Below are 26,269 nucleotides of genomic sequence, written 5' to 3'. Positions count from 1 at the left end.
AAGAAAATATCTAATTTTTGTGAAAAGTCTTATCCGCCGACATGTAGTCTGTACCGGTGACGACGCTCTGTTATCGGTTAAGTTCGACATCTGCATTGTCGGATCTTCGTGTCAACTTGGAAAGGCTTAGTGAGGCCTACTTCTTGACTCGCCATGTCGAAGGAAGGCAAGAGGAGTCTGTTCAGGTTCTGCTCCCGGTGTTGCTTAAGGAACATTTACGTGGAAGATAGGCACACAGGTGCCTCTATTGTCTACAGCCTGACCATGAAGAAGACTAATGCGACATCTGCCAAAGCTTTCCTGCCAAGACCAATAGGGACCACTATTGACGGTTGGTGGCATGGCTAAAGGAAGACCAGGCCTCTGGCATGCTTGGGCTGAGCCCAGATTGGGTAGAACTCTGGAGCGCGCTCCCTCTGGTCCAATTTGAGACTCTTCGGCTTTGGGTCCTAGTTCGGGGCACATACGCTTGCCTGTCCACAGTGAGTTTGCTGGTGGATGTGTCATCGGTGAGACCATCAAAACTTGGCCCTTCGTCAAAGGATAAGCTGAGGAAGCATTCCCAAAAGGAGACTACTTCAGAATCTTCATCCACACCCACGTCCAGGATTACACCGATGGCCACATCTTTGGCCATGACTTTGTCGACCAAAACCCGGTCAATTGCTGCAGTGGCCACATCCTCGTCGCTGGCCACCCCATCGACGACTGCCCTGCCGACTGGCAGGAATCAAACGACGACCAAGATGTCAGTGAGGGGTTTTTCTGCCTCTCAGGCCTACGACCGCTCCAACCGCGACTACTGCTTTGTCGACTACATCTACCAAGTCATTAAAAGCACCAGTCATATCCTCGGCTGTGAGGAACTCTGCAAGACCGAAGGATTTGTTACGACCGGCGGGTTACCTTCGAAAGCAAGTGGTAGGCCAGAGAGCGAGCGCTCAAGTGGTTCCTTGGCCATCTACACAAGCTTTGAGGAGGAAGCATGACAGGAATGCCTGAACACGGGTATGAACAGCTCGATTGACATGGGATCGCCAAGACGCAACAGCTCAGTGAGGTGTTCTAGTCCTCCAGCGGTGCCAGTGGCCCTTCCTCAAGCCTTGAGGGATATGTCCCATGATATCTTCACTGTGCTAAGTTCTCTGGCCTCAGAGATGCAACAGAAGCTGCCACTGATAGCGGGCCTGTGAGGGAACCGCCCTCCAAGACCTGCTCACGGGCATCGCTCGGTCACCCCGAGATGACCACCATCACTGCTGACCCGTTCCGACACCAGGGGAAACGCAGCAGACTGATGCTGTGACAGACACTGATACTAGTACCCCGAGCACGGATGAGTTTGACGACTTCATTCCTGCTGATGGGAACCCTATATGATGCCCTCAGAGCCCCCTCATATGAGGTTGGGTCGTTCCACTACATGATAGCAAGGGCATCTACCCTCTTTAACTTAGTACCTGAGGAAAAGAAAAAGGAAGGGTTTCTATACCAGATGCAGGTATCGGCCAGGAAGACTATATTATCTGTATTGACGAGGTATGGGAGCAAAGCCTCGCTCTTATGAAAACCCTGAGCTCCGCACCAGAGAAGCGAAACAGGCTCAAGAAGAAATACAGGGTGCCAGACTCCGCCCCAAGTGTCTTCGATCACAGCAGTCTCCGGATTCTGTGATCTCGGCCGCAGCAAGCAAACAGTCTGGAAACCTGTCCTCCAAGTCTATGGTGCCACCAGACCAGGAGAGGAATTAAACGGAATGCTTTTTGGAAAAAACATAATATATACCACTGCTTCTACCGTCAAAGCTGCTAACACTGTAGCCATCCTTGCCCCGGTATGATAGAGAGTTATGGTTCAAGATGGGCCCACTCCTAGATTTCTTGCCAGATGACAAGAGGGCAGAAGCTCTCGCTCTTTTCCAGGAAGGAGAGGTGGCCTTTGACCATGCCATCACAGTGGCCATGGATGTCGCAGACTCGTGTTTCCGCCAGATGGGTAATGGCATGGTGCTCAGGTGGCAAAGCTGGCTGAAGGCGACCAACTTTAGACCAGATTTCCAGGCCAAGGTTGTGGATATGTCCTTCGACAAGGACAACCACTTTTGGAAGGTGGTTGATGAGACGCTGCCGGCAATAAAGATGGACACAGAGACGGCAAGATCCCTAGGGACCCTGCAACAGCATTGGTCCTCTTCCTTTCGGTCCTCCAGGGGGAACTTTGGAAGATCTGTCAGAGAATATGACTCTACCTCCTACCGTCAGCCCTCCCACTCCACAACGCAGGAAGCATACAGGGGCCGGTTGCAAGATTTTGGAAGTGGCTCTCGGCGTCACTGACCCCGCAAGGCAAGAAACAAACAACCAAGCAAACCTGACTCGGTCCAGGGCACAGGCCCCCTCTTTCACACCCCAGCGGGAAGTCGTCTGTCAAGTTTTGTCAACACGTGGGAGGACATCACCACTGGTGAATGGGTGCTAGACATTCTTCGGCTGGGGCACACCCTGGAGTTTGAGAAATGATTGGCCCCTGTTGCGGCTCATCTGCGCCTCAAAGGCATACACGTTTACCCATACCTGGACAACTGGCTCATCCGGTCACGTTCTCAAGACCTGGCGCTAGGACACACAGAAGCAGCCATAAACCTACTAACAGATCTCAGATTCTCCATCAATTATTCGAAATCTTGCACCATGCCATCGCAGGACGCCCTGTTTTTGGGGGCCCACCTAGACACAGTGGCGTCCTTGGCGTTTCCCTCCGGGGACAGGGTGAGAGCCATCCTGGGCAAGGTGAATCGGCTATCCGCAATGGAATCTGCAACCAATCAAATCACTAATGGTCTTTCGCATCCATCTGATCCAGTTCTGCAGGCTGCAGATGAGGCGTTCACAGGAGTTTCTAGACGCCCGATGGCACCAGGTCACAGGGAAATGGACAGACCAGTTTGCCTTCAACCCGGAGTTCAGACAATCCATCAGATGGTGGGAGCACGCTCACACCTTGTTCGGGGTTCCCCATTCCAGACTCCACCCTTCCAAGCTACGGTCACCACGGATGACTCTGGACGGATGGGGGGTGCACACCGGTCAGTATCACGCCAGGGGCCTCTGGCTGCCGGAGGAAAAGAATCTGCACATCTATATGCTGGAGCTTCGGGACATGTTCTGGGCCCTCAAGTTATTCCTGCCTCTTCTAAAAGGTCTAGTAGTGAGGATCTTCACAGACAATACCACCACAATGTTCTACATCTGGAAGCAGGGCAGGACCTGATCCCCTGCCCTCTCATTGGAAGCCCAGACCCTGTGGCACTGGGTGATTCTTCAAGATATGTTTCTCATTCCTTTCCACCTGGCAGACATCAAGAACACTATAGCCAATACCCTCAGCATGGAGCTACAGTCCGATCATGAATGGGAGAAGCAGCAGGACCAAGTGTCCTACCTATTCCAACAATGGGGCAGTCCTGAGATCGATCTGTTTGCCACATGTAAGGGAGGCATGGTATCACAAATATGACGCAGACACAAGACACAAGAGTTATACATTTTAAAAATCTTTATTAGATTCTTGGGGTTTGGAGAAACTCTATTTTGCCCTACAGCTATGACGGGAGTAGTCTCTACCATCCAATAATAAAGAAAACCCAGTCCGAGTCCATTTTTGTTAAATCAAAATGGCCTATACTAACAAAAGCTAATAGCTGCCCTATTTCGCATACAAAAAGTGTGTAAAGGGGAATATGTATGCAAAGGAAAATCAGTGTTATAACATGAAGGATCAAGATAGCTGAGTTGGCTGCCCTCCCCACGTTGGACAGCACGGAGAAAGGCACCCCCCCTCCCCGGCCGATAGACAGGATGACACTCTGGCTCAGGTTCTCAAAACAAAGGCAGTTCAAAACGTGGATCGAGGCCTGCCTGGTCTTCCAAGTTAAAGTCACTTATTCCAGCGTTCCAAAAGTTTTCAGGGTGTAACAAAATGTTCACGTAGTTCTCCCTCTGTCATGTAGTTCTCCCTCTGTCGGGCTCGGACCTTGCAATCACAGCACTTCCCCAAGCTTAATACACTTTCTTTAAGGGTTCGCTTCCCCTAACTTATCACACTTCCGGTCTCCCTCAGTCGTGCTCGGACCTTTAAGGATGTCGAAGACTTTCAAATGTGCGAGCCTTTTACCATAGACCTCCGAAGGACCACTTTGACTTTCTCTTCAACACATACTCTTATGTTACTCGCCCCAGTGTCTCTTCGTCTTGGTAGTAAGCACAACAGTTCAAAGAAATCTTTCTCTTAAAGCATTCACCTTTTCACTTCCCCTTTTGCTGGGATTAATCTTGTCCATTATGCATTTCAGATTTCGTTCACTTTGCCACTTTATAACAAAAAATTCACATTTTGCGGAAACATTCGAGTGGGCTACTTCCTTTTGCCGGACCACTCCGCTACTCTGTATCAACTGCTTCAGTTATCAGCCACTTAAAAGTTCATCCCTGATTAGCTTTCTTTCGCGTCTCATCAGCATGTGCATGTGCGCACACTTCACTTGTGAGATACACTGTTGCGGCTTCAATCTTTATTTGACACAAACTGGCCTTTCACCGGTTGAGCGCGTTCCTTTCTGGTCTCTGCGGCTTTCATTTCCGAGTCAAGGTTAATACCACAGGCTTAGCCTCACCCAAACTCTGTTGTTCACCCAGGAGGGTTGCTGGCATCCTTGAAACACAATACAGGTTTCTTCTTGTCTGCGATTTGGTTTTCTTTGCGTCTCCCTCAGTTTCTTGGAAGCAATGACCTTCTGTAGGGATTTTAAGGGTTTCCCTACCCTTTGCTTTAGACCCTTGATCGGTCGTCCTGCTCCAATAAGTTTGCCTTTGCCCCGGAAGTTCTGCTCCTTCTCATGTTCCACCTAGCTCAGAGTGTGTCTCTATGTTCCTCCTTTTATCCATGTGGGGAGAGCTAATGGGTATCAGATGTATGTGATTAAAGTCAAGTGTCTGACTTTGCCTGACCCGATTAGCAGGAAAAGTGCAATGAGATATGTAAGTGTTAGCCTCTTTACTATGTCGCCCTCTTCCTCGGCCCAGTGTTTGTATAGAAGGGGGTGGGGGGTGAGTTGGGATGTTGAAGGATCCTATAAAATAGGACAGGGCATGGGTACGGAAAAGGGGGGGAATACCACGGTTCTCACCATCGGTTACCTCACCCCCATTCCCTGAAACCCCTCACCCAGGTGATCCTCCCGCACTGGTCCACCCTCAGGTTCTGGATCCAAAGGCGATGGGAAAGAGAGATCCCCAGGGACTAGAAATTTAGACACCCTGTGGTTTCTCATACACAGCAGTGAACTCCAAATGCAAACAGTTCGTCAGCAGATTTCCCCAGCCAGGGAGCATGGGGGACACCTTCTCGCTCAGCTCGGAAGGTTGGTTCCTGTACGTTGTACGATTCTGCTTCTGCTGCGTGTCATTGACACTTTGAAACTATGCAATGCTGAATGATTCTCATCGCCCCAGCGTGGCCTCGTCAAATCCGGTAACCAGACATGCTCAGACTGTCCGTGGCCCTGGGCATCAGGCTGCCTCCTCTTTCCGACCTGCTCTCCAGAGAATGCAGGACCATTCTGCATCACAACCCGGTGTCATTGAACCTCACAGCCTGGCTCCTGCAGCCTTGGAGTTTGGCCACTATGACCTTCCTGCAGAATGTAAAACTGTTCTTGCCAAGGCCAGGGCATCATCTACTCTGGCGTGGCATGGCCACAAGTGGAAGCTAATCGCGGTGTGGTGCAGGTCACAAGACATTACACCTCTGCGGGTCACTGCTCTTCAACTTTTGCCGTACCTACTGTCGCTTGTCAAGGCTGGATTTGCACACGTCTCCATCATGGTGCACCTGGCAGCTATCTCTCGATACACCCGCTCACCACGCAGGCCATCCTTGTGGTCCCCCAGACTTGTCAAGAAATTTATGTAAGGTCTCTTTAGGTCTTTCCCTCCAGTAAAAGCCACTGCCCCTGCGTGAGAGCTCAACGTCGTCCTCACCAGGCTTGTGGGGCCTCCATTTGAGCAGTTGCATCAAGCCCCTCTGAAGTTTCTTTGTTGGAAGACAGCGTTTCCGGTAGCTATCACCTCGGCCAGGCGGGTCGGGGGGCTCAAAGCTCTTTCCTGCAAATGCCCAAACGTGTCTTTTTCAGGCTGCTGGGGTGGTTCCTCGTATTCACCCGTCCTTCGTGCCTAAAGTTCCATCGGAGTTTCACCTTAACGAGCCAGTGTTGCTTCCAGTCTTCTTCTGAAATCCTGCCTCAGCTGCTGAACAGGCACTGCAAACGCTGGATGTGGCCAATACCTTGAACTTCTATGTGACCCGCACTGCAGGGTTCTGGAAGACTTCACAACTCTTTGAACTTTGGTCCTGTGAATCAAGGAAAGGCCCTCTCTAAGGCCTCCATATGCAGGTGGATCTCTGGCTGCATCATGCACTGTCCTCATCTGGCCAACAGACCACTCCCGGGTCAGCCTAGAGCTCATTCCACCAGAGCCATCGCTGCTACGACAGCATTTCTGTCTGGGATTCCCCTGCCGGACATTTGCAGGGCTGCTACATGGAAGTGTACGCACACCTTCACGTGTGTATGAGCGCAACACAAATAAAATATCCCATCATATATCACAAGGTTCTACTATGTCGACTGGGATTCCAGGGAGGAGTCCAGAGTCGGCCAAGCTGGGTTGCGCAACCTGTTTGCTTGAGGTGAGTTTGTTCCAGGGGTAAGTGTTGTACTTCTGTTGAGTCTTGCCACCTCCCGTAGTTGTGTATGTGTTTACTGCTGTATAATCGTATGCATGAGCATGTGAATCCACGCCAGACCCCATGCTGGAGAAGGAACCAGTTATTTACCTGTAATTGTTGTTCTCCAGCATGGGTCTGGTATGGATTCACATGCTAACCCTCCCTCCTTCCCCACTGGGGCTCTTCTGGGTTCATATTGGTACCTCACATGCTTCGAATCAGAGAATGGCCTCCAGGGGCGGGACTTGGGGAGGTGATTGTCATTGGATGGGTGCACTATGACCCCCGTCTCCAGTGATTGGATAATGAGACGATAGGCAATGTTCAAGCTTTTAAAGCAATATTGCTTTCTTTTCTTACCGAGGATTCCTGGCCTGCCAACAGGGAATATTCATGAGCATGTGAATCCATACCAGACCTATAATGGAGAACAGTTACAGGTAAGTAACTTGTTCCTAATCCATCAGTGGAGGACAAGCTGGAGAAGTGAAAAGGGGAAGAATCATTTGCCTAAAGATTGTGGGCCTCATTACACGGAAGGCGGTAAGGGTTAACAGTCCCTGGTAAGGGTACCGGTGACCGTTAACCCTTACCGCCTTACTACGAGGTCCCTTTGCGGGACCCGACCTTAACGCCTGGTGTAGACCAGCCGTTAAAGTTCGGTCCCGTAAAGGGATCTTGGTGCTAATTACGGTACCGCAATTTGTGGTACCGTAATTAGCTCATTCCCCATTCCCATTATGCCTTATGGGGCAAATATGGGAATGGGGAAGGGCCATGGAGAAAGGGGGAATTACCACCCCGCCAACCTTGGAATGGGGTGGTAATTCCCCTTTTCTCCGTGGTGGTACCGGCGGCAACCATGGTGCTAATAGCACCATGGTTTACCGCCTTCCGTGTAATGAGGCCCTGTGACTTTATTTTTAAGAGGAACGGAAAGTCTGTGGAGAACCAGGCAAAATATAGGGGAAGGGAAAGACCAGTTTCCCCTTGCAGAACTTTACTTATTTTCTTTGCTACGCTTCAGCAATTGATGTCCCCATTCACATATTGTATTTAGTTTAGCATGTAAGGATCAGTGTAGGGTTTTTGGACATGGGACAGAGGATGCTTTATTTTTACCATCCTGACAAGGACACTCCTTAGTCGTGTTGAGGCAGGGACCCCCCCCCCCCCCTCTTAGGGCTAGGGACCGATAGGACTACTCCAACCCCCTTTTTACTCTTGACCCCTTGCAGTACTAATTACAAATACCTGATTTTGAACTTTAAATACTGCCAACAACATTTTGCACTGCTAACTGACCGGGTAAATTACTTGTTCAATATGGACAGTTGTTTATTCTTTTCATGACCTTTTTTGTCTAAATACCAAACTACCATCCCAGCATTCACTATCACCCAACCTTATGTTATATTTCCCTTGTTTTGTTTTGACTTTCTCCCTCTTGGCCTTTTCCTGCTTAACACCCCCCCCCAATCTTCTGCACCCCCTCGTGCCCCTCCCCGTTTCCTTTCCACCCCACAGACTACGGTCTGGTTTTACGGACAAGGTTGATGCTTTAAGACCACTACGTTGGTGATGTGTGCAGTACAAAAGTCAATTGGCATAACGGTCTAAATACTCTCACCAAAGATAGCAAACAAAAGACAGCTAGTAGGCTTGGCCCCTCATCACCCACCCAACTCAATAGATGTTTTGGAACAATTTTACCAGCAGAGCGTTGTCATAGGAAGGAGTGGCAACATTGCTTGATCTGAAGAGAAACCTCCATAAATTACTAGGTACAAAGAAGTTTGGCTTACAAACGAATATGATTTAGAGTTAAAATATTTTCCTTGCCTAAAAATACCCCAATTGGGAATGGCAATTATTTTTTTTGCTCCCTACAATACGTAATTTTACTCCAAATTTTAAAAAAAGCGCAATAAGTGCTCCCAGGTCAAAATCTTATTTGGAGACTGGCTGCCAGGGATAGATTGATATTTAAACATCAGGTTATGACTTGTTGGACAGAGTCCATCCCATACCGGAGTGTCACATTGTGAAGTCCCGAGGTGCATTGAGTTTGGATCTCTCAGATAAGAATTAAGTCTCATATTTGTCTTCACTGCTTTATTACCAGTAGTTAAGCTAATGAGAATTGAGTGTCTTCATGTCTTTATTACCCAAATCTATAGTGTACATTTTAATGACTACAGAATCACGAAGAGCTGAAACGGCCATATAAATATTTTAACTTGTGATCTAAAGGTTGAGTTTCGAACTCTACAGTGAGTACTTGGCCCTTTGAACTTTCATAGTCACTGAGAGCACTCTAACAGGCAGACTTAAAGCAACCTTCGTGTTTCCCTATCCATGTTATGGTATTTTATTATTTCTTGGCTCTATTAGAGGAGGCCTGTATGATCAAGATGATCTCCCTTGTCTCTTAATGAAAAGTCAATATTTGTTGACCTATCAGTTAACGGCTATACTTTTTCAATTTGGAAGTGAAATCCCTGTTTAACTTAAATTGTGTCCCTTCTGGTAGCATACCTGACATTCTGAGTAATAAATACATTTGAGAACTAGGTTACAGGTAAGTAATCTTTCTTTAAGACTTATCTGTATCAAGTTATGAATATGTTCAAAGAAGCAGATTGCAAAACTAATATTTATGAAATGTATGCTTTTTTTATTCAATTCATGAATAATGTCTGGACTCCTTAAATCCAACAGAGACTAGACCGAGGAAGAAATTAAATAAGAAGAGGAAGGAAGTACCAAAGACATTTTTGTCAAAAGTTAAAACAGAATTTCTTGAGGTTTCGGAGCACAGAGAAGTTGAAAAAACAACGAAAAAGTCACAAAGAAAAAAGAAAAGCCCAGCAAGATATGGGTCTGAGGGTATCTGCCAATTTGAAGATTTTATTGATTCACCAGATTCATTTGAGACACAAACGCCAACGCAAGCAGTAACGTACACACAGGACCAACTAATGCACATATGCAATGAATTTGGGGCTAGTTTTAGCGAGAGCTCAAGTCTGACAGAGCATGAAAACATTCACACTTCAGAGAAACTACCTAATGACCTTGAAGACGGTTTCATACCCGCTTCAGAAATAATCACACATCGCATAGTACACAAAGATGGGAAAATATTCATGTGCAATGAATGTGGGAAAAGTTTTAATCTGTCATCAAACTTTTACAGACACCAACGAATTCACACAGGGGAGAGACCATACGTCTGTGGTATTTGTGGGAAGAGCTTCAAAGCATCATCGCACCTGAACTCTCACAAGCAAGTGCACACTGGAGAGAAACCATATTCATGTAATGAATGTGGAAAACGGTTTGGCCATTCCTCACATTTACTTTATCATAAGAGGACACACACGGGTGAAAGGCCATTTACCTGTGGTGAATGTGGTAAAAGTTTCATCAGACCAGCCCTCCTGATTGCTCATAAACGAATACACACAGGCGAGAAGCCCTTCCCATGCAAAGAATGTGGGAAGAGTTTTAGACGTTCTTCACACCGGCACACCCATCAAGTAACTCATACAGGAGAGAAAATATATACATGTAATTATTGTGGTAGGAAATTCAATAGGTCATCATCCTTGTGCACTCATCGGAGAATACACACCGGAGAGAAACCTTATACTTGCACCGAGTGTGGAAAGACTTTTAGGCACTCATCACATTTAGTCTCACATCAGCGCGTTCACTCTGGAGATAAACCATATAAATGTAGTGTATGTGGGAAAGATTTTGCTCGATCACAAAGCTTGGTTATTCATATGCGAACACATACCGGAGAAAAACCATATTCTTGCAAAGAATGTGGGAAAAGCTTTTGCCGCTCGTCGGATCTTTCAGAGCATCGGCGAGTGCACACAGGAGAAAAACCTTATACATGTAACGAATGTGGTAAAAGCTTTGGCCGGTTATCAACATTAATTCCACATCGACAGGTACACAGGGTACAGAGAGCATACGCGTGTACTCAATGTGATAAGAGTTTTTGTCATTTATCCAAACTAATCATTCACCAACAGGTGCACACTGGTGAGAAACCGTACACCTGTGAATGTGGAAAAAGTTTTTGCCGTGAAATCAATCTGCAAATGCACAAGCGAACTCACACAGGAGAGAGACCATTTGTCTGTAAAGACTGCGGAAAAGGTTTTCTCCGTTCACCTGACCTCATCACACACCAGAGGACACACACAGGAGAGAAGCCATTCTCATGCTTTGAATGTGGGAAATGTTTCACCCGGTCAACAACTCTTACAGGACATCATCAGAGGTTGCATGGGCGAAAAATCATTAAAATGTAGTTATTGTGACGGCACCTTCCCTCTGCTCATCACACACCACAATCAAGAACCTACACAAGAGAAGCTTTGAGCTTGTGATGAAACGTTGGAATTTTTATCATTGTTGGCTTTTTTGTTATCCCCAAAAAAACATGCTGCAACATAAAGAGGTAACAATGCTTTCTGTAACGGAAAACATGTGGAGGACCTAATGAAAAGGGATGAACTACGAGAAAGCTAAAGTGAGGCTTATGTAGACCATGGAAGTACTGGATACTTGGAACATTCTGTATCTTCTACAGAAACCGGGATCAGTACATGAATGCTACACACATGTGGTAAAGTGAACATTGGCTGCAGTAGAATGCTTGGTTATTTAGGAACTCAGCCAAGCTGAATGATTTCAGTTTGCATTGACCTGAACTACCAGCAAAGGCAGATTTAGAAAGCACCACACATAAAATAATGCTGCTGTTTACAAAAAATCTGGACCACCTTGAATCAAATTCGAAACCGTTTAAGAAGCTAGGCTAGAACGGAGTTTGTATGTGTAACATGCTTAAATTGACTAAAATAACTCATTTTACTTGCTCACCTTCACAGTGTATGACCTGGAGACATCCACCGGAAGGAGAAATGCTGTGCTCATTTTAGCCTTTCTGCTTTTAGATTTTACATAACTGTTCCAGTGGGCAGAGGCCTTAGTGCTGAGGAAGTACATAGTGTTATCCTGTGAATGGTTTATCAGTTTATTCCAACTATATGCATCTCCAGGTTTTTAACATATGCATATTTAATGCTTGTGTTTGCTTTTCATCAGAACACTCGAAGCTGCAATGATTGGGTGAACAGAATTACAATCAGTAACTGGCAGGAATTGGGCCTGCCACTTCTCATGCCCTTTTTCACAGATTAACCACACAGCATTTTTCAGGATTCTCAGTTTTAAGAGGAAGCTGTCCTATTTTAAAGTTTGTCTTTACATGTTCTAATTGAGCAAGCAACGTTTTAGAAGATAAGTGCACATTCAGACTTTTCACGAAGGTCCTACCAGCGTTTCTACAGTGAAGCGAGTAGGCTGCACTTGCATAATATTGTACTAATCACACATTTAAGTGGGTTATTATTCTAGGGATAGCAACGTGTCCAGTGATCAAAGGAAAGTGTCGGACTGGTTATTTTAAAATATAGAGTTTATAAATCATACTGTTTGAAAAAAGTAACAGAAAAGAGTACAATGCAGAAAGTTGGGAACCATGATGTCGGCATTAAAAATACCTTACTACCAAATAATAAACTTAAAAAGTGATATTGTTCGACTGTCAGCATTTTTCTGACAGTTGAAGTAGACTATTAATGGTTTCTTGTCGATCTACAATAGGGACGGAGGGCATAACCTAAGTAAGCTGGCCATATCTGTCTCCTTGTGCTCTTCAAAAACATTAAATAATTCAAAAACATGTGAATTATTGCCAGCAGAAATTGGTCTGTCTATAGTGCACTACCAGAAAACGAATCCTGGCAGTCCTGGGTCAAATAGGATTTGCCAATTCGGTCCCTGGTCAGTCCATTGCTCTACTCATCAGAGCAGTTTAGGTGACGTTCCTTTGGTTCCTAATGTGAACAGTACAAACAGTCTCTCCCCAACCAGTGTTAAAAATGTCCCCTTAGGTGTTGTGAATTCAAGGATCCGAAAATATGGTTTCTGGCAATAAGAATGTACAACAGCAGGAGGAGATTTTCCTGATGTGCTGACGATATCTTCATCAAGATCCAAAGTACAAGAAGACTCTAAGGTAATACGTAGGAGGCTAGGGACTGGCTTCATGTCTAGATGGCAGGGCTTTGTGGCACAGAAAGGCACCAGAGAGGCTAATATATTATCCTTGTGTTAAAGCATTGCACTACAGATAGTATTTTTCACAAAGCCTGCCATGACAAGTCAACAAATCCGTACAGCTATCAGTAGAACAATTTGAGGGATTGCAGAATTCCTATCGAGGACTGCCCATCTGTCTGATCCCACCCTATGGATAGTCCAGCGCCGACCTGCTACTCAAGCCCCCTGAACAAGAGTACCAACAGCAACCTCAAACATATGATTCTGCTTTGTTGGATGTCATCATTGGGAAGTAGCAGAAGAGCAGGGTCTCTCTAGCCAATTGAGCAAAGCAGGTATAGAGGAAGCAGTAGCATTGCAAGCTTCTCTCGCACTCGGAGAACATGGCCATCACAGGTAACAGTGCAAGCGCCACTTAAACAGGAGATACATCGCGGTGCATAAGCAGTGCATCCATCACTCGCATTGAAGAGGCAGCTTGTTAGCTTTCTTTCCATATGTCCCTCCAAATGTCTCTTCCATCTACCCTCTTTGTTTTTTTCAGACTCTCCTCTTCTTTCCTAGATCTCCCACCAGATCGATACCAGGCAGGTGTAACCCACCAAGCTCTTTTTTTATTCTTTGTAATGTGGTGGTTATAGATTCTTTCCATTACCAATACAGGAATACAGGTCCAGGAATGCAAAGTAAAAACAGGACTGACTGGTCTACCCCTGCCTAACATTGGTATAGTTGAAAGTTAGGTTTTCCTCATCTTACCTCTCCTCTATTCACTGCGTCTTTGTCTTTCACTCCCTGCTTCTTTTCACTCGCATTTTCTTATTCACTCTGCCACTGCCAGTCATTTTTCTCCCCATTCGTCTGTTTCTCCTCCTGTCTACCCTTCATTTCTGTCTGCCCTTTGCCCCACTGTCTCTCTTCTACCGTTTTATTATTTTCCCTCCCTTTCACTCACACCCTACCTAACTTTGGTTCTTTCTTCTCTTTCTCCTGATTTTCTCAAACACTACCTGTTGGTTTTTGTTTATATTTCCCCTTTCTTCCTCTCATTATACATGACTCTCCTCTTTATGCCTCGGATTTCTTTCACACTCTTTATACTAGCGGTCTCCTAAAGCCCTCAGTGTAGTTGTTATTTTGTCTTACTTTCTCATCTCTCTTTTTCCTTACTTGCTCTCTGTGCTCCCTCTGCTGCCATCAACCCCCAAGATCCTATTCCTGTTGCTACATCTACTGCAATGTCTCACTTTGTCTCTGTCTTGTTTCTTTCTCTTTCCATCTCCCCTCTTTCTCCGTTCACATTTCTCACAACCCAGCTCAAAAGGGACTGTACGATGCAGGCCCCTCTTTTTTTCCCAGTAGGAGTCTGAGGCCCAGACAAACTCTTTGTTTAATTGGCACTGATCACCTGCTGTGCTGTTTAACCTGGGGATCTTGCACCTCATTGATATGCCTTTAGACCCCACTGTTTGAAGACCACTCCTCTAAACGGTACTTTTGCACACCAGGTATCTTTATAAAGCATTTACAGAGCAAACCCCCACAATGTAACCAGTATCTCTTCTTTACTTTGTTAAAGCAAATTGTGATGCCCCACATTTAAGATGCAAAATTAGGCAGGTAGATCTGCATCACTGAAAGAAAAAGCAGCATGGACTGAGTGGGAAGAAAATGTATTATCGGACTATATTATTTTCATGCTACTGTGAGTACATTTGTATACACATTTCATTTAAAAAAGCCTTCTGCCTGCCCGAGGTAGACATATTCTGGTATGCCTGATATGATTTCCTTGTTGATCGTGGTGTGCTTATTAGCTTATGTAATAAGGACGATTAAGGTTAGCACAAAAACATTCTAATAAAGATAATGTCTTATTAAATATCAGCATCTAGCAAAGGACGATTTTGTACAACCTGACACCTGTTAGTTGCTAAGCAATTTTGTATTACTTTACATTACGCATTTCTAAGACTAAACTGCTTCGCTTGAACAGACTGTGGTGATTGATAGTAGTGCATCTGTTCATTAGTAACATTTGATTAAAACACAAAGCAAACTAATGGTTGCAATAACTGCCTTCACTTTTGGTCAACAAATAACTAAAGAAATATATCCAATGAAAGAACAAGAAAATGCATGCCTATGGAGTCACAGGTGATAGAAAAAAGCCACCCTGAATGATGAGGCAATTGGGAGCCAGTAAAAAATGTGCAATTCCAAATGCAGTTCTTCCTCGTTCTTTGTCTACTTCATAAATTGATTCTGTATCCGTGTACAATATGCATCTCACTCGGAAAAAAGTTGTGCGGTGTAAAAAATGTAAACAAAAGAATAAAAGGGACAGAGCATCAACGATTATTAAAGGGAGGCCATCAAGTGGTTTTTTCAGGCAGAGAAGTGAAAACAAGTATGTGAAGAGAAGGTAGGTAATATAAGGGAGAGAAAATACTCGATCTAAAAATGTAAACATTCGTGTCAGTCTTAAAGGAAAATGTATTATTTTGCTACAAAGTTAGAGGTGCTTACAGATATAAAGTATTCCTAAAACATTTACTGAAGCATCAACAGTAGATTTAAAATAGGGTGGTTTGAAGCTAGATTTCAGAGGCCAATCCGAAAATCCTCCAATTGACCAAAAAAACGCATAGTTGCAGGGCATCAATGTCTACAAATTTGTTGTTTTTGTGTCTTAATAAATGCTCATTCAAATCTTCGCCTAGCATGAACAACACTATCGAAGCAAGGGAGGCCATAGTCTCCTTAACCTGTGGAAGAAGTAGTGGCGGGTGGGATCATGCCACCCCCTGCTCGCTAGACAGAATGCCAACACATTTGAAAATGGCAGGACACCACCGCCTTTGCACGTCTGCATAACATGCCCACCTGGTAGGCATTCGTTTTCCCATGCAGGCATTCCACCGATGCTGGCCATCTGACGCGTACAGGAGTTGTTTGTGGTGTAATGGGATGGTGGGATTTGGCAAGGGGAGGATGGTGTTCGGCATGGCCATGTGCAGATGGAATCTGTAAGGGTCAGTGAAGGTAGAAGAGCTCATGACCTGGTACAGACCGAAAGCTAATGGGAAGTGTCAGGCTATCTGTGATTTCATAACCCCTTTGCTGTTTTTGATACAGATGATGAGTTTTGCGGCAGATAACCTGTTACTCTACATTGCTACACACAAAGGTCTTTTGTGGGAGTTTCCAAAAATCAACAGCATCAGGACATCTTGTGAGGTTGTCTTTCGCTTACGTTCTTGCTGCAAGGCAAAAAAACAGACCCGCTTCTTAGGGAGCCAGAATTTCTAAAGGCCCTGCTCCCTCAAGACCCTATTGCCTCTGGAAAAACAAAGCATTTGCCTTTCTCAGCGTCCTTAAAGAAAGAGAGTAATTAAAACTGGATTCTGTGTGGAAAAAGATATTTGCATCTGGAAGCTCAGGGTTTCTGATGGTTTGTGCTTACTATCCAGGTATATGTTATGTTACTCTACTTTTCTACTGCTCCAAATCACCACTTTAGTTTCAGAGAGTCTGACCCTTGTTTGTGGTGGATTTTTGCCCCTACCCGTGGAACTTCAGACCTTAGTTTGCTGGGGGGATAGTGCATAAAAGTGAGGAGGAATGCAAGGGCGGGGAAGTAGAAAGAGGTTATTTGGGTCAATTTACTAATGGGATCTGTTTTGTGTAAGGATTAATTGGAGCCAGTCCATCATATATGGATTGCCATATTCCACACTTTGGTTGATTGTTTGTGTTACAGGGGAGAATAAACAAAGGATGAGTCACAAAGTTTGGAAAACAAATAACTGTTTTATTCACACATTAACCACTTGTCATTGTTCAGAAATAATAACTCCAGGGTCCCAAAGCTATTGGCAGAAAGCCCCACTATAGGAGGGGATCAAGGTGGGTGGAAATGTGACACTGGGTCTGAAGGGAGTACTGTGCTCAGGTTTCTCCTGCTCTCTTTCAGAGGATCACTTTCCTCCCTAGTAAATAGCTTTCTTCAACTGGTTTCATCAGGTCTTGGATTGAATTGAAACATACCTTTAGGTGCTAAGAGTTAATATTTAAAATACAAAAGGCGAAAAACCTTGGAAAGCCATGTCTGGATGGGGGGGGTGCTTAGAAGCCAGCAACGAGTGCTCCTAGGCTCAAAGGACACACACACAGTCTCCTTAGTCCCAAAGTCCTGCTCCTATTCTAATTAACATAATTCCAGGTGTCCACACTGAGGAAAGAATTTAGATAACTCGGTCATGCTGGTTTTAAGTGCCCTGGGGCAATTCTTTATTTGGTCTTTGGGAAATAATTAGACGACACTTGAACACATAATCTATTTGTTAGAAAAATGTAAGTAACACATACATTTTATTATTAAATGTTAATTCTCCAATTATTTGTAGTGACTATACTGATATCCTCAGTGATCTCATGTACATTCAATTTGACAGAAAAGAATGACTATTTTCAATATATTAAAATACATATACACATAATAAAGATACAGCAAACTGTATCAAAATGTTCTTGCTTCTTTTAATAGTATGTGCATTGTTGACTTATCAAGCATGGCCCCTTTTACTAGTATCCAGCCTCTAAATGAATCTAGGTCAGTGGCTTCCCAGGAATGTTTCCTTCCTCGGCAAGGAAGTGCATTCTTTTGTTCAGTTTGATGCCCTTTTTTGGTGACCTTATCACGACAGTTGGATCAATGTACATCTTTTGGGAAGCCCCCTGGTTAATCGGTAGCCCTGAGCAATCTGATTTATGGATTTCCTCTTCCACTACCTTATGAAACAACCAAAATGACACTAAGGATTGAAAAGTGAGAGAGCAATTTTACCTATTTCCAAAACCTGTGGTTGTCTATTTTGTAACAGTTCTATTTTTGGTTATGGCGATCTAAGAGCTAGATCTTAGAACGGAAGCCTCCATGTTCGTTCCTTGAGAGGTACATCAGGTTTTTAGGCTAACTACTGACTATGTACATGGCTCCCATTTAGATTACGCTGTATTGAAATTTATTTATTTTTTTTTATTTTTTTTTAAATCCTGGAAAACGGTGGATTGGACTTTCGTGGACTCGACTTCGAAGAGCCTGCCTTGGCGATGAGCTTAATCCCACTTTGCATCGTTGTCTTGCCTTTTGATTTATCCACCCTCTTCCCCGCCCTTTTGCATCCTCCTTTTCGCAACTCTACTGTACAAATAAAGTATTGGCAGAGCTAATAAGTCAGGCTTTGTAAATGTAGACCATACTTTGCTTTTCCTAATGACCGTCTAGTTTTTTACAGGAGGAAATAATACTGTAAACTTAATTTTCTACTTAACCAGCTCTATTATTGTCTTTTCAATGCCTGCCTAGTTTTGGTTCGTATATTTTTTTCACGTTTAACATCTCAACTATCTGGCTGTTTTCAGATGTTTTAAGACCACTGAAATAAAGTGCACAGTTATAAGGGAAAAAAAGACTCTTAGGAATAACTTATTTTATTGGTTTTCTATTCATCACAACCAGCCAGAACTTTAAGGTTAAAAGGTGTTACTGCGAATTGGAGGTAATTTTTTTACCTCCCCTAAGCCTTTGAGAATATTTAGAATGCAGACATTAACTACTGGTATTGATTCCATTGCAGACAATCTGACCAGAACCAGTGAGGGTAACAAAAGAAAGCATTTCTCTACATTCAAGAAACAGCAAAGCAGTTTCCCCTAAGCCTTTGAGAATATGCAGAATGTAGGCATTAACTACTGGTATTGATTGCATTGCAGACATTCTGACCAGAATCCGTGAGGATAACGAAAGAAAGCATTTCTCTACATTCAAGAAACAGCAATGCAGTTTCCCTCAAGATGCCTTTCAACAAATGACTCCAACCTAATTTAACGCACCAAAGGGAAAGCTAGAATACGGAACAATGATTTTACTTTTGTCAAGAAAACCGGTTTACTCTATTATTGCACCTAAACCAAGCTCATGTTAAAACTGTTCCAGTTCAGCGAAATGTACATTCAAAATGCTTATTGTATATAGAGACAACCTAGTTATTTAAGTTTTACTTAATCAGCACAATTATGAAAACCTTATTGTTTTTACTACTTACTATGAGCTAGTAGCCTTATAAACCTCGAGGAGGGGTCATTTCCACTTGTGATAAGGACCGTTCCCCCAATTTTAGGGACCAATGCAAGCAAGTCATATATATTTACTTACTTACTTGAAGCATGGCGTGTAATTTTATTAAATGGGACCGCCCCTCAGCCGTTTGGAGTGGGCTTGAACCTTTTACCCTTTTATCAATAGTTTCACGTGCATTTAAAGGCGTCAGTCTGACTGTGTTGGTTTATTGGCCAGTTGGGTGGGAATACATTTGGTGTCTGCATAGCATATACTTGCAAAGTAACTGAGAGCACTGTAGCCGTGTTTGCATGCTCTATTTAGAAGCTGACATGCCCTTTCAAGTAAACCTCAACTGGAAGTCCTTCTAGCCCCATCGGTAGCCTGCATGGAAACCCCTTTCTGTCACCATTTCTAATTTCAGTGAATTGCTCCATCTCAGTATTCTGTTACTTTTAAATTCAATGAAAAGGCTAAACGGCAATTTCATGAACCAATGGAAGGGCATGTTAAAAAGGGGAAGCAAGTGAGCATGGCCATGCAAGGGCTGTATTTGTTCTTTTCATCTGGGAGATGTCTGGTTTCAGATGCCTCTCACATAGTAATGAACATATTTGTTTTATTCTGAAATGTCATGGGAGTTCCCTCCTTGCGAGCCTAAAAAGTCATTTATTTTAGAAATGATTTTAACATATTTGGAAAATCTTAATCTTGCCTGTCACTTTCTATGTAATTAGAGATTTTGTTCATGTCTTTTATTTGATAATGTATGTCTGTTTTTGGAAGGTGCGCCCCATTATCGGAATTGTTGTTCAACCAATGCACGTGGTATGATTGAAAGAAAGATTCTGATCTCTTCAGGTGTTCACAAAAGTGTTTTGATGGATATGGCATTGCAGCGCGTCTCGGTCATTGGTGAAACCCTTAAGCATGGATGGACCTCTTTAAAAATTGGCTGCTGTGTCCCTGAAAAATGTCTTCAGTAAAGTCTGACTTTTTGTAAGAACCTGTGAAACAGACTGCTGAAACAGATATGCGAGACTCAGGCAAGATATACGAAATACCCTAAATCCTGAATCTAAGAGTGTAGTTAATGAATTTGGGGCTGCCATTCAAGAAATTCTGTTTCAGAACATTTCGTAGGTATTTGAGGCTGCAGGGTGTAAGAGATAGGTGACTGGAGGGAGGAAGTGTTCAATCGACGGATATAATAGCAATGACCATAATTGTGTTACAAGATAGTTCGATGACCTAATGCCAATGCTATATATGACTTGTGTTAACTGCAGGACAACTCAGAAAGCTGTGGTTCATAAAGTACAGATTTGTAACTGAACCCCTATAAACGAGAATTATATTTTATTTCCACACACGTTTTGTGTGTGGTTAGCTTGGAACAAAGGGAGGGAGAAGCAGTCTAATGCAGGTAAAACTGTTCAGAACATAAAAGGTAAAAAACAAAAGGTACTTGTAGTAGAAACTGAATATTATCAGTGTATCTACCCTCTGAGCACCTGGTCTTAGACTGGGTTTGTGAATCAGAACACATAGCAAATCAGAAGTGCTGCAGTGAATTCTTAATCATATAATTTTATGCAGTGTTCCTTTCAAGCTTAAATTGTAATACCAGGGCATTCTTTGTGATTCAAGTCACTAAAAGAACCAGTTGGACACAAATTGAAAATGTTAAGAAACGGTCGATGCAAATATATAGGTGACTGTGAAATAGCTGTTTCATACATAAAAGGGCTTTAGATGGTGATATATTGTACTTGTTCGAACAAACTCCGAGACCTTCACAGGCTTTTTGAAAGAAAATTTGAGAAATTTGCATTTCCACAATAGAAATATAGGGTTGAGCTTACACTGCTTGTATATATGGTTGTAAATTTTATATATTCAGTCTAATTTGGCAGTTAAGCAGTGCATATATATATTTTTTTAAAAGAGGTTGTTATACAGTCAACCCCTATGCAATGATTTTTTTAATACGTTTTATAGGAACTTGTATAGAGCAGGCATCCCGAGGGGTGATCCCTTGACTGCAGCTGGCAATAAGACAGAGAAGGATACCAGCACCATAAAAAGTTAACACGATGTGGAAAAAGTTGATAAAATCCACGTTTATAGTCTGCAGCATGTCGGCTTCTAGTGACCCCAAAATTGATGTTTCCGTCCCTGCAACTGTGAAGCGCTGCCTCCCTTGCCTTCTCTGATTCTCAGCCCATAGCCTACCTCGCCTCTATACAACGCACACACAGAAGCTCTGTTCCTGATTGACTTTTATTGTACTAATCCTTTTTTCTAAACATTCGTCCTTTGCTAGGTGCTTTGTGAACCAATGTGCACCCATTTTAGCACAATCAAATTCGGGCCCAGCTTGGCCATCACATTTCATGCAGATTGGTTCATTTTTAGCATTGGTATGTGATGTAATCTGTTTTCTAACTTTGACTATGTGACCACTTGAGAAGTGGATACATAATAGTATAATATGTTAACATGTGTATATAAATACTTTTAAAACACACGCAGACATGCATTGCCTCAAGTTAAAGTGGTTATTTCTGCAAATCTATCAAGTTTGATCAGAAGGCCATATTTTCTGTTTATGCACTTCAAACTTGTGAACCCTTCTCGACTAGCTCGACCACAGACTTGTGCAGAATGTGGAGATTGACAGGCTGCTGCACACATCGATTTTTTTCCTTGAAAGTAATACTATTTTTTTAACTCTTCGCCCAATAGTAATAGGATCCCACTTTCGTTCCTTAGCATAAAACAATCAAAATATGTATATCCCCACCAGCAATAAAACATGCATAAATGTTCTTTCGCAGAAAAAGACATGCTTGTTTTGTCAATGTACTTTTGTGGAAGACCCTTTAAACTGCTAAGTGTTGGAAACACATCTGAGTATGGTATGTGAATTGACCCCTGCTCTAAAGCAAATAATTTTTTTCAGATGTCATGCTTGTTGTTGAAATCTAGCATCCAGGGCGTAGAATTCACCATTTCTAAATAAGGACCCCTCCTTTTCCTTCACTACTTGGAACCATGTATGCAAGCCCTTTTTTGTTGTAGGCTATTTATTTTATCACATAGTATCGTTTGTATCAATAACCAGATGATGTATTCTATTACATTAAACATGCCATTTGTTGATGGTTCATATTTTTACGGTTATGTCAACAAATAAAAATACAATATCCTTTTTTAATTTTTTTTTGTGATGTTATCTGTTTCTTATCAAAACCCGAATATTTCATGGATGAGAGACATTGTGGCTTGTTACGAGTTTGTTCGTATCTGAGCAGTAAATACTCTCAGATACCACCAAGCTGTATTACCGCTACCGCCATTTGGTCCGGTGGTGTTACCACCGGATTACAAGTGGTGGTGGCAGTGTAAGTGCCTATTTTGTTTTAGTCCGTAGTACTCTATGGGGGACTTTTGGTGGAATTACTGCAGCTGTAATTCCACCGCAGTAATTTGGCAGAAAGCTGGTGAATTTACTTACAGCTCATAGCTGGAGGCGAATCCACCAACGTTAGGCCAAACTCATAGTTGTGTGGTCCGGTAATGCGGCCGTATACGGTAATACAGCTGCATTTTACCCGCACCGCCCCACTGGTTATGTGGCCCATGGTTTTTAGATGTTCTTCAAAACGTTACACATTTTTGCATTTCTACTGAAGCTTAGAGTAGTGGAATTTGGTAATACTTGTCCCAAAATGAGCAAAATATATTGCTTTCCCGTTTTCTCTCGTTTTTGGAACAGTTCATACATCAAATGGTTTTGCAGCCCTTTAATATTTTAGTGGATTCTGTTGAATGACCTGTGTAATAGTTATGTGCAAATCTAATGGGTAGGAGCCTCGAATGTGTTTGTGACCTATAAATGTCGATATGTGATTTGTGAATACACTTAAGTCGGAGGAGTTCCTTCAGCAGGTTGAATCAGCGGTTATGACGTGTCTGTGACTAAAATATTCCATGCAGCTTTCGGTTCAAATCCTGATGCCAGCGTTACATGTGCATATTGTTTTTCATTTTCATCCATTGAATTCCTAATTTATTTATGCCTTTTTAAAACTTGTTCGTTTTTTTTCTGTACATTTATCTGTGTTTTCGGTTACCTAGAATTTTTTTAAATGTTGGTCACGGGGAGCTATTTCTCTGTGATCACTCACTCTCGCCTACATGCGCTCTCCCTTACTCAACTTTACTTTTTGTACCAACATGCTTTTACCCTCTTTTTTTCTCCCCGCCCCAGATTACTTTTGACCGGGAGTCTCATCATAACTTGGCAACTGTTAATTAGATGACGCGAGTAGGTTTGCTGGTCCGTCTATTCAATTATATTTGGTACCCAACCACATCACACAAAGCACATTATATTTGCACAATTAATTACCACATTTTTCTGAGCATTCATATCTAAAAGGCTGGGATTTTATCATTCTCAGGACTTCCATGGCCTCTCCAAATAAGGGGCATAATTGACTAAGTGTTTCGAAGTTACATGCCTGTGGCAATTAATGCAATTGGTATTAAGGACACCTGAGACAGATAGCAGTGTCAAAAAACGCATCCTGAGAACCACTCTCTTCAAATTAGCACCATGTTGTTGTAATGACTTGCATTTCTTGTACTGTTCCTGTGTCATTTGCTGTGGGCACATTGTCAAAATAGAATATATCTCTTTCAAACCTGCTAGACCATGGCAAATTGGTCTGGCATCAACTTGGGAATCAGTTTCTGAACCCTGTTCTCCATATTTGCATCTATAAAGAGTTTTTGAATTGGGCTTTTTTGTTAGCTGTCTTTTTTTAAAATTTGTATTTCTTTTTTTAAAATGTACTCTTTCCCTTTGGGGGGTCTTACCTCATGCCCTGACCTTGTGCATCATCCAGCCCCACACTCTTATTCACATTCTTAACAGTTGCCTCCATTCCCCTTTTGTGTTTTGGGGCCTTTTCAAAATTCCAATTTTGGAATCCTAGATGTTTTGCTATTTTTTTGTATTTTTTTGTTTGTTTCCTAGTAATCATTTTCTTACTGCATTTAGGGCCGTAAAAGTCACTAAAAACTTTGGTTGTATAATATCAACTAATGATGCATCTCTCCGATTACATAGCACAAATCACAAAAAGGACATTTTAATGTGTTCCTTCTCCCCACAGATTCCTCATCTTTTCAAATGTCATTCAGGCACAAACCGGTTCGGAAAGGTGTCTCTGAGGTACCAGGTGGCCTCGGGCAACTCTGCAAAAATGTCACTGTGTCATAGGGATACTTGCGGCAGGCGGGTCGTCCTTGCTACATGTATGTAGTCACGGGAGTCCTCTAATCCTAGTTCATTTTTTCTGAGGTTACGGACACTAGTTTTTTGATGAACTATTTAATCTTTTTCATACTGGATCATGTCTCTTCCCACTCACCCCCCACGCCCCCACACACGTTCCAGGTTAGGGTTGAAGCCCTGCAACACATTTTGGAGACAGATGTTGGTTTCAAACTCTCGTCGACGCTGTGTGTGATGCTTGCGATTGATCCATAATACAGAAGATTATGGTCCTTGATGACCTAAAGACCCCACGGTCACATAGGAGAGGGAAAAAGAAATCAGACAAAGGTCCAGGAGTGAGCTTGGCTACTTCTATTAAGAGCCAGAGTCCCTACCACAGTTCTCTTTGGGTTTGATTTTACCAATTGGGCCTTTGCTGGGTCTCTTTTCAGCTGCTAATAGCCTATAACACATGTGTGTTGCCTACTTTTTTGTGCGAACATGCTTCCATGCAGCCCCATCATTTTCTCAGAAGGGCTCTCAATGGTCCAGGCCTCCCTTGTTTTAGTGTGCACTTAAATATTTTGGTTTGCCTGCGGACGTTTTTAGAGTTCCTGACTTGACTGTTTGCTCTGGACCCCAATCAAGTGGTCGTCCTAGTTTTATTTTTATTTTTCTGTTATAGTCGTGATTTTACTAGAACACAGTACTTGGTAAGCAGTAATATTTCTTGATCATGACTTTATACCGTTGGTTTTTCTCAACTATGCTTGCCTTTCAATTATCAATAGGTTAAAACTAATTCTTGTCACTGTACACACCTTATCAAATGTTTCTAAATGTTGGCACACATTGTATACTTTCTTTAACAAATGGGTCTCTGTACTAACGAGATCTTATGTAACATTAATTGGGTTTCTGGCACATTTGATGGCTATCATGCCTTTTGCAGCGTGATTAACACTTGTTGGTAAATTATGTTAAGAAGCCAGGTAGGGCCAACATACAGGGTAATTCATAGATTTTCACCCAAAAGTGGTGCACGCGGCTGGCGCACAGGGTGCGCGTGCGAATGTCTGCGCCAGGCGCGTGCGCTAAAATCGATTTCCGGGCACAGTGTATTCATGGATTTTAGCCTCCAAAACCAGCCGTGGTGCAGCGACCCTGCAGCAGCGCCAGTTACGCCCCTAAGAATGCCCTCGCGCAAGGAAAAGCTATCAAAATTCCCAATTCAGCGCAAAGGGCTGCGCTAACCCTGGACCAGTTTCCAGGGCTGCCAAACAGCAAACGCCAAGTGGGGAACGTGTATTACTGGGGTGCGCGGGAAGTTTCACACGCGATTTCAGCAGGGTACGTGTATTACGGGGTTCGCAGGAACTTTCACACGCGAAAGGTCCTGTGCGAGTGGGGTATGTGTATAACGGGGGTGCGCAGGAAGTTTCACACGCGATTGGCCTGGGTATGTGTATTTCAGGGGTGCGCGGGAAGTTTCACACGCGATTGGCCTGGCTACGTGTATTTCAGGGGTGCGCGGGAAGTTTCACACGCGAAAGGGCCTGTGCGAGTGGGGTACATGTATTACAGGGGTGCGTGGGAAGTTTCACACGCGATTCGGCCGAGTACATGTATTACTGGGGTTCGCGGGAAGTTTCACACGCGATTTCAGCAGGGTATGTGTATTACGGGGTTTGCAGGAACTTTCACGCGCGAAAGGGCCTGTGCGAGTGGGGAACGTGTATTACGGGGGTGCGCGGGAAGTTTCTCACGCAATTGGCCTAGGTACGTGTATTTCAGGGGTGCGCAGGAAGTTTCACACGTGAAAGGGCCTGGGTACGTGTATTTCAGGGGTGCACGGGAAGTTTCACATGCGATTGGCCTGGCTATGTGTATTTCAGGGGTCGCGGGAAGTTTCACACGCG

At 43.5% G+C, this 26,269-nt stretch overlaps 1 protein-coding gene across 6 annotated transcripts in view; it reads left to right on the top strand.

Annotated features, from left to right (window-relative positions):
* Positions 1-22,280, top strand: part of LOC138447719 (zinc finger protein 271-like) — a 308,054-nt gene extending 285,774 nt beyond the window's left edge. For 5 of the 6 annotated variants that reach the window (XM_069604034.1, XM_069604020.1, XM_069604028.1 and 2 more), the window contains one exon: positions 9,508-22,280. In XM_069604034.1, the coding sequence (XP_069460135.1) occupies positions 9,508-11,117 (1,610 nt within the window). In that variant the 3' untranslated portion in view covers positions 11,118-22,280. The remainder of the gene's footprint in view (positions 1-9,507) is intronic. The other variant, XM_069604059.1, reaches the window with a different exon arrangement.
* The last annotated feature ends 3,989 nt before the right edge of the window (positions 22,281-26,269 follow it).

This window comes from Ambystoma mexicanum, chromosome 1p (assembly GCF_040938575.1).
Source record: "Ambystoma mexicanum isolate Mex_15411 chromosome 1p, UKY_AmexF1_1, whole genome shotgun sequence".
NCBI classification, from domain to species: Eukaryota; Metazoa; Chordata; class Amphibia; order Caudata; family Ambystomatidae; genus Ambystoma; species Ambystoma mexicanum.
This window is presented reverse-complemented; position numbering and strand designations above follow the sequence as displayed.